The 12,442-nt window shown below is 45.7% G+C and overlaps 1 protein-coding gene across 2 annotated transcripts in view; it reads left to right on the forward strand.

The window, feature by feature from the left end:
* Nucleotides 1-12,442, forward strand: part of PRKCH (protein kinase C eta) — a 362,213-nt gene that overhangs the window by 231,921 nt on the left and 117,850 nt on the right. Inside the window, exons 13-14 of one of the 2 annotated variants that reach the window (XM_027971916.3) lie at nt 3,204-3,347; nt 4,732-6,018. The exons of the other annotated variant lie outside the window; for it this stretch is intronic. Of the exons in view, the coding sequence (XP_027827717.2) occupies nt 3,204-3,347; nt 4,732-4,878 (291 nt within the window). The 3' untranslated portion in view covers nt 4,879-6,018. Of the gene's footprint in view, nt 1-3,203; nt 3,348-4,731; nt 6,019-12,442 lie in introns of those variants that run through there. 2 annotated transcript variants of the gene reach the window in all.

Consider the following 12,442-nt stretch of genomic DNA (forward strand, 5'->3'; position numbering starts at 1 on the left):
CCCTCGATTCTCTTTTCCCTCCACGTCCACCTTCCCTGCATGCCAGCCTCCCTCCCAGCCTCAGCTCTATCTTACCAAATGTCGTCATTATCCCTGAGAATCAAGACTTCTCACCCTGGTCAGGCTCCTCCTGGTGGATGTCTGCACATCACAGATGCAAAGCTGAGCTCACCAACTTCCCAGATCTGTCAGGTCTTGAGAAATGATCGAATGGTAGATGTTTATTATGTCTTATTATTATTCCTCTGACAAAAGTCATTGCTGCTCCTATTTCTACTTCTACTGACACCAGTACTCCCAACTATAATTGGTTCCTCTTCTGTCACCCGTTTCCATCACTCAACATCCAGAGAGGACCCTGGGACCTGGCCACCCTCTTCTCTCTGCCCCCCAGTTCCGGGCAGTGTAGAGTCTGCTCACTCTTCTTTCACAAGCCCTCCAGGGCTTGCTCCCTGCCTTTCCTTTCACTAATAAGAGACTCTAGTTTCCAAACGTATGTTTTCTTGGCAGTGAGCTCAGCCTTCTAAATAGTCACCCCCATGTATCTCTTCCCTCTCTTCTAGGGATTTAGCCATCATGTCGTGGCTAGAGTCATCTCCTAGGTCAAGGGCAGCTCTCATCATTTACATCATTCACATTATAAACTGTAGACAGGTCTTGCTGGCTCCCCCGTGGTTCCTTAGCTGTCCTTTCATGCCAGCCCGAACACCCAATGTCACGGGTGCTTCCCGGCAGCCATGCCAGTCTGCATTCTCAGGCATGTGGTAATTCTATCCACCTCATGTCATCAAATGTCCCCTCTTCTGTTAGGCCACCGCCTGCCTTCTCACCACCAGCCCCCCAATCCAAGTGGCCCAGTCTCTCTCCGAAGCTTCTGCTGCACTTGACTATGTCTTCCTTTTATCCAGCTGGGTTAGTTAAAGCGGGCTCTCCTCTGCCCGCTTCTCTCGATCAGCTCCTTCATGGGGAGACACTGTCCTTGTCATCTGTGCACTGCCTGCACCACCACCCCACCACCACGAAGCCTAGTGCACTGCCTTGCATAGACACCTGCAACCTTTATAAACTGAACTTTTTTTTTTTTTCTTCCACATGGAGGATGGCAGTATCTAAAGGGCTCAAGATATTCAAAGTTAACACAAAACTGCCTGGTCATTTGAAAGAACATTATCAGAATTCTAAGTGTAAGCTAGTAGAAAGCGTCATTCTGCCTGACTCTGTTCACAGGGATGAAGTCTGCAGGGGAGAACAGCCACGCCTTGGTCTGCTTTTCTCTGTTCAGTGCCTTTCCACAGTGCCCCTTGGAGGCTTGGCTTCTGTGCCAGGGCAGGAAAGAATGGGCAAAGGCGTTCAGACACTGGGGCTTCTGCCACCCTGGCACCAAGAGCCCCACACTGTTTCTCTTGCCCAGAAGAACAAGTTGTACCCACACATTCACGAGGTGTCCTCTGCTCACACCGTTGGCAGGCCTGGGAGTTTCCCATAAGCCATCTGGCTCTGTTCTGCTGCCCTTGTAGCTTGAGTTTTTTTGCAGCATTGTCTTTTGTTAATTAGCTTTTAGAACAGACACGGCTACTCCATCAGGGATTGTATCCCATTGACTTTCCTAGGAAGGGAGCCTACTCGTTTCTTCGGTGTGTGTATTTTCCCGTCTTTCTGAGTTGCACACACTTATCTAGGCAGAGCCCACACAGCACAAGTGCCTAGCTCTTCCAGAATGGAGCTGTTTATGAGACATTTCCTATAAGTCTGCTGACCACCCCGCATGCCCGGAGCGCTCACTGCTCTGAAGCTCTCAAAGCTGCTTTTACTTTAGAGTTCCACCTCCAAATTCAGCACCACCAGGCCTTTCATTCCCCGTCTCTTGGAAAGAGGAGAAACCATTAAACTCCATCATTTTTTACTAGCTCTCGTTTGAAGCTCTTGTAGCACTTTATGAGGTCTCTCCTGTCAGTTTGCTTAGGGACCTTGGCAGCCTCCTCCTTCCACCTGATCGCACTCACCTGAAGCAATCCAGGAGGTTTGGCAGCTTTGGGCACCTGACATGGCAGGGCTGGTCATCTCCCAGCCCGACCCTTTCTTATGTGCACCTTCAGGATCTTTTCAAATTTACTGGGTAAATTCCACTCCAAGGAAGTTATCAACTTCTGCTCATTACTTTTGCCTCGTGTTCTTAAGCCAGACTTGGAAAGGGGTATTTGGGGGCTGTTATAAATTCAATGAAAGATAACTTGATTTAAGTTTTTGAAAAGTTTTTATCCAAGGCCATTTTCTTTTGATAATAGAAAAGTATGTGTCTTTAAAATTAGAAATGACATCCTGCCATGAAGAGTGAATTATCCTGTACTGGTCTTTGGTCCAGAAATGATCAGAATGCCTGTATTGACCACTTCATGAAAGGCGAGTTGGCCCAAAACATCTTGATAGGAGGTCGGTTGTGAGGAAGTTGCCCAATTGATATAAATTCAGAGGATGGATACACACACACAATCCTTAAATGTGTGGCAATGCGTTCCAATTCTGGTCTATGTGGCAAGAGTCTCAGTCATGAAACATTTCAAAATGGAAGAGCAGGAGAGAAGGGAACATCTCGAAGGAAAAAAACTCTTCAGTCAAAACTATAATATCTTTGTTGCATAAATAAAAGTGTCCAACTTTGTTTTTCCTGGAGCCTGAACACAGAACTTTTAAGTTTCTCACCCTTGCGGCTCCTTCACCCAGAGCGTCAGAATAATGACTCTCTCTCTTCTCTCTGTGGTCTTGTCAGAGAGTGGGAATCCTGGCCGGCTGGTCAGGTCGCTCAGAAAAATGGCACAGCTGTTCCGAAAAGTAGCCCCATTCATAAGCTGCCGGCTGTCCTCAACTGCAGTGCTGGAAAAAGGCACACTGTTTTATAGAGTTTCTTTTCTTTAAAGGGGGGAAAAATACATGGTATTTACAGGAAAGAAAACTGGGCCCTTCGGTTTTATTTTGGTTGCCACGTCTGAAATGGAAGTGGGGAAGGCCAGAAATACACACGAGCAACTGCGCCTTGACGGGGTGATTCATAGTGGTTGTGCCACCTCTGATGGAAAATTCAGCTGGTTAAGCAAGATCAGCCATGAAGCCTCACATCATCTCCTCTGCCAGGGTTGATGCCTACCGTCTTGTGACAGCCTTACTGTGTGTGATTGTATGATTGACTGTCTTTCTCCCCCTCTCAGTTCATGACCAAGAACCCCACCATGCGCTTGGGCAGCCCAAGTCAAGGCGGTGAGCATGCCATTTTGAGACACCCTTTCTTTAAGGAAATCGACTGGACCCAGCTGAACCATCGCCAAGTAGAACCACCTTTCCGACCCAGAATCGTAAGTGTCCGAGACCACCTGAGTAGACCTTCTTTCTTAAAACTGTCTCAGTGTTCCACTCGAGCAGCTAGATGGTCCACGAGGGAATGACCAGACTAGAAGTTCAGCCAGATGCTTTACAGGGCAGCCTCATCCAGGACTCCTCCTTGCCCCCAAGGCAATAGCTCTCGGTGTGCCAGGGGTTACATTTCAAAAAGTGTTTACCTCTTGCTTGCCTTGGCCCCATCCTCTCAAGTTAAAATTTCCTGAAGAGGCCTTGAAACTTTCCAGGTTTACCCAAAAGAGTTTGGTTGAGAAATTCATTGTTCTAGCTGATTTCCTTATGCTCCTTAATCAGGGAGCCTTTCCCAAGCCCCCAGGAAAGAAGAGAGGACGTGAAATGCACCTCAGGGCCCTGAGCCTGGCTCCCTGGCTTGGAGAGCTTAGGTCTGTGTCAGCCCCTGCAGCACAGGGCTCAGGGCAAAGGAGGCCAAGTCCTTTATGTCTAGGAAATACTGGGAGCACTGTGCGTGCCTCCCCAAGGGAGGAAGCTAAGTAGGGCGGCATTCCTGAAGGGGTCCAGCTCTTAGACTGAGAGCTAAGCTGTTTCTCATGGGTGAGTCAAGAGAATCACAATGGGAAGGCAGAGAAACTGGGCTTCCAGTACATCATGAGTTAGGGGGACCATGGATGCTCAGAGAGAAATATCATTGACTCCAGGAAGAAAAGTGAGAGATCTCACAATGGTAAAAATGATCTCTCCAGCATTAGTTTATAAAGATGTAAAATACACGTTTCCATATGTCATTGGCTTAATCTGTAACAGCCTGCTAGGTTGAGATACCAAACACCCAGAGCATAAAACCACTTCCTTTCATGGGCATCCCCCTGCCAGCTGTTCTGGGAGGAGGGGAAGTTTTGCCAGCAGGGCAGAATGAATCTGCTGGTGAGTGAAGTAAGAAGCATTTGTTCCCTGAACTCAGAATTTCCAAGAAGTCTTTGAGGAAAATCTCTTCAATCACATAGTGTGAATTTATTTAACGTCTGTTGTCTTGTGGGCCCCCGTTTGGCCTGCTGAGCAGTGGTACCTCCACGAAATGGACAGGGTGAACCAGCTGGCTGGGTCAGGTGAGCAAGTTAATTCCTTAGCTTCCCAGCCTAAGACTGGTCTGTTCAGCAAGCTTTTTATGAGGCTAGTGAATTGGCAATTAGAAATGCCCTAATAATACACAATGCAGTAGAATTAGTAGAAAGCACTGTTTAACCAATTGTCATACCTGGAAATAATGCTTCCGAGAGAGTTGCAGGGCTGTCCTCTGAACTCACTGGCAAGGGCTAAGTCCCACGGAAGATTAATAAGCCTCATGCACAGAATCTGAAAGTTTCCTTGTTTCCTTTTTGACAGAAATCCCGAGAAGACGTCAGTAATTTTGACCCTGACTTCATAAAGGAAGAACCGGTTTTAACTCCGATTGATGAGGGACATCTTCCTATGATCAACCAGGATGAGTTTAGAAACTTTTCCTTTGTCTCTCCAGAGTTGCATCCATAGCCTGTGGTTAATGGGAGAGATGGTATGAGAAGCAAAAGGAGAGATTTTTCCAGGAATTTCCTCTGTGGGGAACTCCTCAGTGTCAACGTTAGAACAAGGCCCTTACCTTCAGGGAACAGGTGGAGAGCTCTGTGAAGGACGGAACATCAAGAGATCAACCACTTCAAGTTCTGAGGGAGCCAGGGTCCTAGAAATAGTGGATACTGAAATGAGATTTCATGAAGAAACACACTGCTCAGCTCTGAATTTCCATGGCTACTTCAGGTTCAGGATATTAATAGGAGCCAAAAGAAGAAAAGGTGTGAAGAATAAACCAGATCCTAGAACTTCCAAGTCACTCAGGCATTCTTACTTCAAGGGACAAACCTAGACTTTGTATGGCCCAACTCCCAGCTCTTCTGTAAGCCAATGAGCCCTGAATACTGGCAGTCTGCAAAAAGTCTCTAAATGCTCATGAAGAACTTGACGAGAAGGAAAGGGATGGCTTTCCAAATAGAATGACTTACTCTGAACAAGAAATAGTGTCCATAAAGCTCGTAAAGCCCAATCTTGACAACAGTTGGACATCAAGGCAACTGCTACAGCTTATTCTTTGATCTTTCCATTCACTTCATAGATATTTATTGAGTGCCAAGTGAGACGGCGCTGCAGTACCCAGCAGTGTAAACAGATTTGCTCTCACCAAGCTTTTATCCTTAAGTTACCCGAAAGGTGTGTGCATTCTGTGAAATGCCTCTCCATGTTGCCTACGTCATACTTTGTCTGCACATAACTTTTTTGAAGGCAGCTTGCTGCCCCAACAGCAACTATCCAAATACTTGGTGGGTTGACCAGCGGATGAGCTCAGCAGCTTGCAGACTGGTGGCATCTCATCGTGGAGGCAATGTGCCGATATTGCTCTGTTCTCATCCCTGGAGAACCGCTCTCCACTCGGGTCCATGACCAGACTTATGGCTTATACCTTAGCAAGTTATTTAAATTATATTTTAAGAGACAAAGATGTTTGTTATGTGTTTTAATAATTAGAAATGGCTCTTATAAGCAGGACATGTATCAAAGAAGGACCTTATCATATGTACCCATGTATGCAGTTGGAGAATTTTATCTGGCTGAAATAAATGCATTTTGTAACAAAAGGGATTTTACTTGTCTAGAAGGATTTGTCCCATCCCCACTAGGAGAGGAGATATGTAATTAAAATAAGCTTTGAGCAAAACACATAGAACTTTTGACTCAAAGCAACTTCCTGAGAGCAAGGGTTGGCATCCCATTGTGTTTGTCACTTAAATGAATGTGGCCTGTCTCTTCGTAACCACAACTTTCGTTCTGAGTCAGGGTAGGTAATGCTGGCCAAGCCTCACTGGCACAGACTCATCCTCAATCTCTTTGTAGCTAGACATGGTAATTGCTTATTTCTCATCCAGTAAGAGCAAGTTCAACAGCCCTCTTCCTGCTCTTCACTACGCCATCTGATTATGCAGGTTCCAAGGTTGCCATAGGAAGGGAAGGGAGAAATGGAGGCAGTGCTGACTGTTTACCTGCCTCTCCTAGGAGAAACACACATCACCTTTGTGATGTGCTCACACCAGATGGGCCAGAACAACATACAGGACTGGGGGTTACAGAGGAGCAAGGGGTATCTGGGCAGTAATGACAGTCACTGTTAGAGGTTCTTTTTTATATTCCAAGATGGAAAATGACTTTAAAATGAAGACAATATTTAGAAGCCTCCCTTTATATTTCACTCTCAGCCATTCTTCGATATACTCACTCGTGTAATTTTACTAGGTCGTCACGATACCCCTGTGAGGCAAGCTGCTCATTCTACCACTATGTCCAGTGTGAGCACCAAGGTACATTTTGTACCTGAGAACAAGAGAGAATCTGAGAAGTTGAGTTAGTTGATTACCCGAAGGTTTCAGACTTGGTAAAGAGTAGGTCCAATCTAGAGTCTAAATCGTGGATGTTCTAATCCAACAGACTTCTGGAAAGGGACTCAAGGTCTGTTTGGCTTTCATAGCAACTTTGCAGCTCAGTGTCTCCTTTTGCTCTGTGGGGCTGACTAGCTTCGGTCTAGTCCACAGTACTCTTGCCTTGAAAATCCTATGGACGGAGGAGCCTGGTAGGCTGCAGTCCATGAGGTTGCTAAGAGTCGGACATGACTGAGCGACTTCACTTTCACTTTTCACTTTCATGCATCGGAGAAGGAAATGGCCACCCACTCCAGTGTTCTTGCCTGGAAAATCCCAGGGACGGGGGAGCCTAGTGGGCTGCCGTCTATGGGGTCACACAGTCAGACACGAGTGAAGTGACTTAGCTGCAGAAGCAGCAGTCCACAGTGTAAAGAACCACAAAGAACAGAGCAGGCCTCCTGTGCTCGTTTACAAAATCCACTATCACAGGCCTGCAAAGGACCCCAGTATCTTCTAGACCTAGCAGCTTCCCTCTTGCCACCCTATTCCCAAGTCTGCCACCTGGGTCCCCTAATCTGGGTTCAGTCCATTCTTTTAAGATAACTGCAGCTCTGTCAGATTATCTGACAGCCAGACTTGGCAATGATAGGATTTCTAACATTTCTGCCCCATCTCTTTTTATATGTGAGGAGAGAGAGGAGGTACAGGATATTGACCTAAAACTCAGAGAGTCTTCGACCCTGGAGTTCGAGCTCTGTTTCATATCTTTCATCTGTCCTCCTAAACCTTACTTCCCTCTTGAGGATCACAAGGCCATGGGCCCGCACTTCCTGAGGCGGGCTGGCCACAAGCCATTTGATCAGCGGATGCTTAGTCTGCCAGGCCTGCTCAGTCCCCTGAGCTCCGTGGGTACCGTGGAGGTCAAGACGAGGTCACACTGCCATTTCCCTCCCCCAAGACCATCTCACCTCTTCAAAAAGGAATCTTGGAAAGTCTTGAGACCTTAACACCCTTCTCCCTCATCCCCAAACTATTTGTCCCTGTTCTCCCAAACTATCGCATGCTACCCGATTAGCCATGCAGCCCTGAGTGTTTGAAAGGAAAATAGAGCATTTGCTCTGACATGTTGATTATCTTTTGACTGCAGAAGGAGTTTTCACTTACTAATGGATAACAGTTATTGCACGTTTACTACAGATGAGGTGCTGTTACACTTTTCAGTGAATTTACTCATTCAGTGCCCCAAGGGGTGGGCAGTCTCATCTCCATTGTACAGATGGGGAAACTGAGGTATTGAGTGATTAAGGAATTTGTCTGAAGTCACCTAAGTGAAACAGTAGGGTCAGGATTGAGGCCAGGCAGTTTAACTCCTGAGTCCCTAGTTTTAGCCCAAATTGTAAAAATTCCTCTATTAAGGTCAATTTTATTGTTCCCACTTTTGTGAGGTATTGAGCACAATAAAAAGGGTGTAAACTGGATTTAGCAGACAGCGCTAGATAAACTGCCAGCTGGGCAGGACAGTATTACTCATCTGGTCTGTAGAACCCTTTATCAGCAGTGAAATTGTGTGATTTGCATGTCAAGGCCTGGACTGGCTCACCCACGCCCCGCAGCGTCTGTCCCTTAAAGGAACTGGGGCAGGCCAGAATGATGCAATCAGGACTTGGACCTCCCTGAGGAAGAGGAAATAGTCTGGGTCAAACTGGATCCTGTAAACCCTGTGTGAACCCCTGAGGTAATCTCTGAGCTTTGGAGGTGAGAGTGCATGGTGAGGGGCGGTCCCGTCCCTTTCGCTTTCCTCCTGGAGGAGCCCTTGTGTTTCAGCAACCCACCTTGGCCACCCACCCTGCTGGTAACATGGAATCATCAGAAAGGGGACATTCAGCCTGGGGCTCACCTGGGCAGCTGCATGTTTACAGCTACAGAGCTGATGTAATTTGGTAACAAAAGACCAAATTAAAAGCACCCCATTTATCACTTGTTGATCTTAATCGGGTAAAGGTTGCTATAAAGATATTCCAGTCACAGATCTGGCCTTGACTGTATCACAGGCCAACACTGTAAGGCTTTATGTCCCCTCTGTTCCCAGATTTGGTCATCCTGATTGCTTTGTCTGGCTGTGTTGACTTAAAATGACTAGGCAGCTCTCTCTGATTGCCCCTGGCTCAGAGTTGCACCAGGTCCTATAACTCTTCATTTTACGTCGTCTAGGGATAAGACTCTGACACTGCCAGAGACATGTGCAGTAGAAATGTCATAAGTGGTCATATGGCACTCTAAACTAAGGTGCACATTGGACAGATCAGGTCCAAGTGCATCTATCAATGAGGCTTTATCATCTCTCTTCCTTCCTGTGTTGAATTAGAACCACGGCTAAGAGTGCCACCCTTGGCTTCTTCCTGTTCCAGAGGCACCCCCATCACCTCCACTCCCCTGTCAATTCCTCTTTCTCTCCTCCTCATCTTTTGCATTCTTTATTCCCTGGTGTAATAAGCCAGCTCTATACTCTCTCCCTCCCTCTATCATTTGGTTTTCAAGCCCAGTGGGTCATACAACCAGCTTTCAAAACACAAAGATGACATAAAATCCTGACCTGCCTATCTTATATGCTCTTTTAGGGCCCAGAAATGGAAGCCATCCATCCCTTGTATTGCCACACCTTTGGCTTTACCCCCCTACCCACACTCTACCTGCTATGTCAGGTATTACCCTGCCTGCTCTGCCCACCATGGCTCAGTGGTAGCGATTATTACCGTCAGCTATTTCAGAGGACAAGGGAAGATTGCAGGTGATATCCTCCAGGAAAATGGGCAAGTGGGACCTCCATGTTCTTCACGCTGCCCATCTCACCTATGGGGATGCCATGCTGGCTCCAAGTCGGAGGGCTTTGTACTTTCCTGAGTAGTTGCCTGCAGAGATTTCTCAGGAGATTCTTTCAAAAACTTCTAGGATGTTCTGAGTCTGTCCTACCCTGATTGACATGCAGAGTCGGCGTTAAGCTTGAAACTGTGCTGCTCACTCTTAAAAAAGAGGCTTAGGAAGTTCCCATGGTTTTCCATAAAATGGTTCTTATCTTAAACCTTTCAGGAATTCTTTTGTTCTGCTGGATTCAACTCACTCTGACCAGATAACACAGAACCACAGCCTAACACCAGCACCTGCTGGGCATGCTCTGGACACTCAGCACACACACCATGGTGAACACACGTGCTCACAATGTCCACTGCACCCTGGCATGAATTAGGATTTGAAACCAATCATGGAACACAGGGCCTTTTCTTTCTGTTTGAAGATATCTATGAAGATTTCTGGTAAAACCAGAGACCTCATATTCCTATGTATTCCTACTGGAACTTGAGCCATAGCACCCTTGTCCTCACGCAACACCCAAAGACCACCCAGAGCTCCCTTTCTCGCACCACCAAGGCAGTTCTTACCCACAGAGGTTTCATTCTTCCAAAGGCTGCGACCACAGCTGGGAGAATTCGGGCTAAATAAAGTGAAGATTGTGCAGGCACCGAGTGCAGTCCAACATTCAAGTGGCTGAAACAGGAGTCTTCTTTGGAGACATCTCAAATTAGAAACCGAAGCTGGTCTAGCAGTCATTTGATCTGACAGTGTCAGAAATTGCCTGGATGATCTCTGAAGTTCTTCCAGCCTTATGCTCTCAAGACTACAGATGAACAGTGGAATATGGTTCATCAGCCTCCATCAGTAGATGTCCACTCCATACTAGCCACACCACATGCAAAACCTCCATTTCTCAGATTTCCTCCCCACCTTACCTCTCTGTGTAACCTTCACATCCTGGCACACCCCTACACCTCCACAAGCTCTCTCTCCCCCAAATCCCCCTGAGGCTCACACCGATCTCTCGTCCCCAAAAATCACATATCCATATCTCATCTCATGTGGAGGTTGCCCCTCATATTTCTCAAGCTTGTCCACACGTGAAAAGGAAAAAGGCTTTCTAAAGTTACCATCAGGCCAAGATCACAAGAAGGATAAGCCCTCTTCTAGAAACTGATAATATAGCACTTGTAAATGAAAGAGAAAGCAATATTCCTCAACTCAGTTCCCTATTTTCTCAAAATTATTTTCAAGGATACAATTGTCATTGATAAAATGAATTGTAGGCCAAGGGAGATAAAGAGATGATATCAGTTATTTAGGTAATTACAGGCAAAATTGCAGAATTATTTAAAGCTGTAATTTATGAGCACTGGAAGGGTTACTAATCATTAGGATTGTACAGGGATTCATAAAAGACATGTCTTGAAAGTCTAATCTTGTTTTCTTTGTTGATGGTTACTAGACTGGTTGATCAGGCATGTATGATCTGTTTCACATAACTGAACTTCAAAAACATACATGACAAAGTCTTACTTCCTTGTGGCCCAGCAGGATTCAAGGAACAATGGTACCCAAAGTATGGTGATTAATAGATTAGTATCAATCTGAAATAGTGTTCTGCAACCTAAGGTAATTCCTGCTTCCCTAGGATTAATAGACAAATTTCATCTCTTCCTTGAGTCTTATTTTAGATTTCAAACATGATGACCTACCACAAAAATAAAAGTTAAACACACTGCCACTTTGTTTTCCAACTACACATGCTTTCTCAGGAGATTCTGGTACATAGAGCAAAGTGGAGCTTAGAGATCTATTCGCTCATGAAACTAACATTTATTAAGCATCAACTATATGTCTACATGCTTTTGTGGCTGGAAAACCAAAACAAAACCTAAAAGATCCCTGCATTCTAATCTAGAGATGTAACAGTGTTTACCGAAACGAATCCATTCAGTGGTATAGCAGCTTTGTGGTCTTATATTCCACATAATTGTATCTGTAGCACCTGGCCCATTGTTATGTGCTAAAGAAATATGTGCTGTTGAATGATACCATCAGAGCTAGGTGTCAGCCACTCACTTTTTTGACTCCAAAGATAATACTCTTGCTCATCTCTATGCTGGAATAAATTTAAGAAATATAACTTGTACGTGGGTCTGAAGAACCTGAGTATATTGGGGCAAGATGGAGATGATAGCATGAGTAAAAAGTAGACAGAAGCAAAGAGAATAAATTCAATGTATGTATTCATCCAACAAATGTTTATTAGGATTTATCAGACCTTTTGCTAAGTGATGGAGACACTATGACAAGCAAGATAGTCACAGTCCCCAGCGTCCTTGAGCTTATCACCCAGTGAATACAGGGATAGGGTGCCGTGACTGCCAAATCAATAAAAATGCAATCAAGGCCCCAGCGTTCCCACTGCACTGTTTCAGAGGAGCAGGTGATGAGCCCATTGAGCTTGCTGTGATTAGACTGTGCCCAAAAAACTGCACTCAGTTGAGGATACCAGCGTATATATACAAAGCTCCATTGTGACCAGAGGAGAGTCAACTGGGTGATGGAGGAGAAAAAGCATGCAACGCAGCAATGAGGGGGTAAACTGGGCATGAGCCTGAGAAGGAAAGGACCTTCAAGTATGCAAAAAACTACCGTGGTGATCATTAAGGCTGCTTTCCAGGTGTTTCCAGCTCTCTTTCTTCTGGGCATAGGGTAAGAAACCCTTTTGGTCCCCATTATGGGTGATGAAGCCATGTGAAGAGTTCTAGTCAACAAGTTAAGAGAATGATGTATAG

This window comes from Ovis aries, chromosome 7 (genome assembly GCF_016772045.2).
Source record: "Ovis aries strain OAR_USU_Benz2616 breed Rambouillet chromosome 7, ARS-UI_Ramb_v3.0, whole genome shotgun sequence".
Taxonomy (NCBI): domain Eukaryota; kingdom Metazoa; phylum Chordata; class Mammalia; order Artiodactyla; family Bovidae; genus Ovis; species Ovis aries.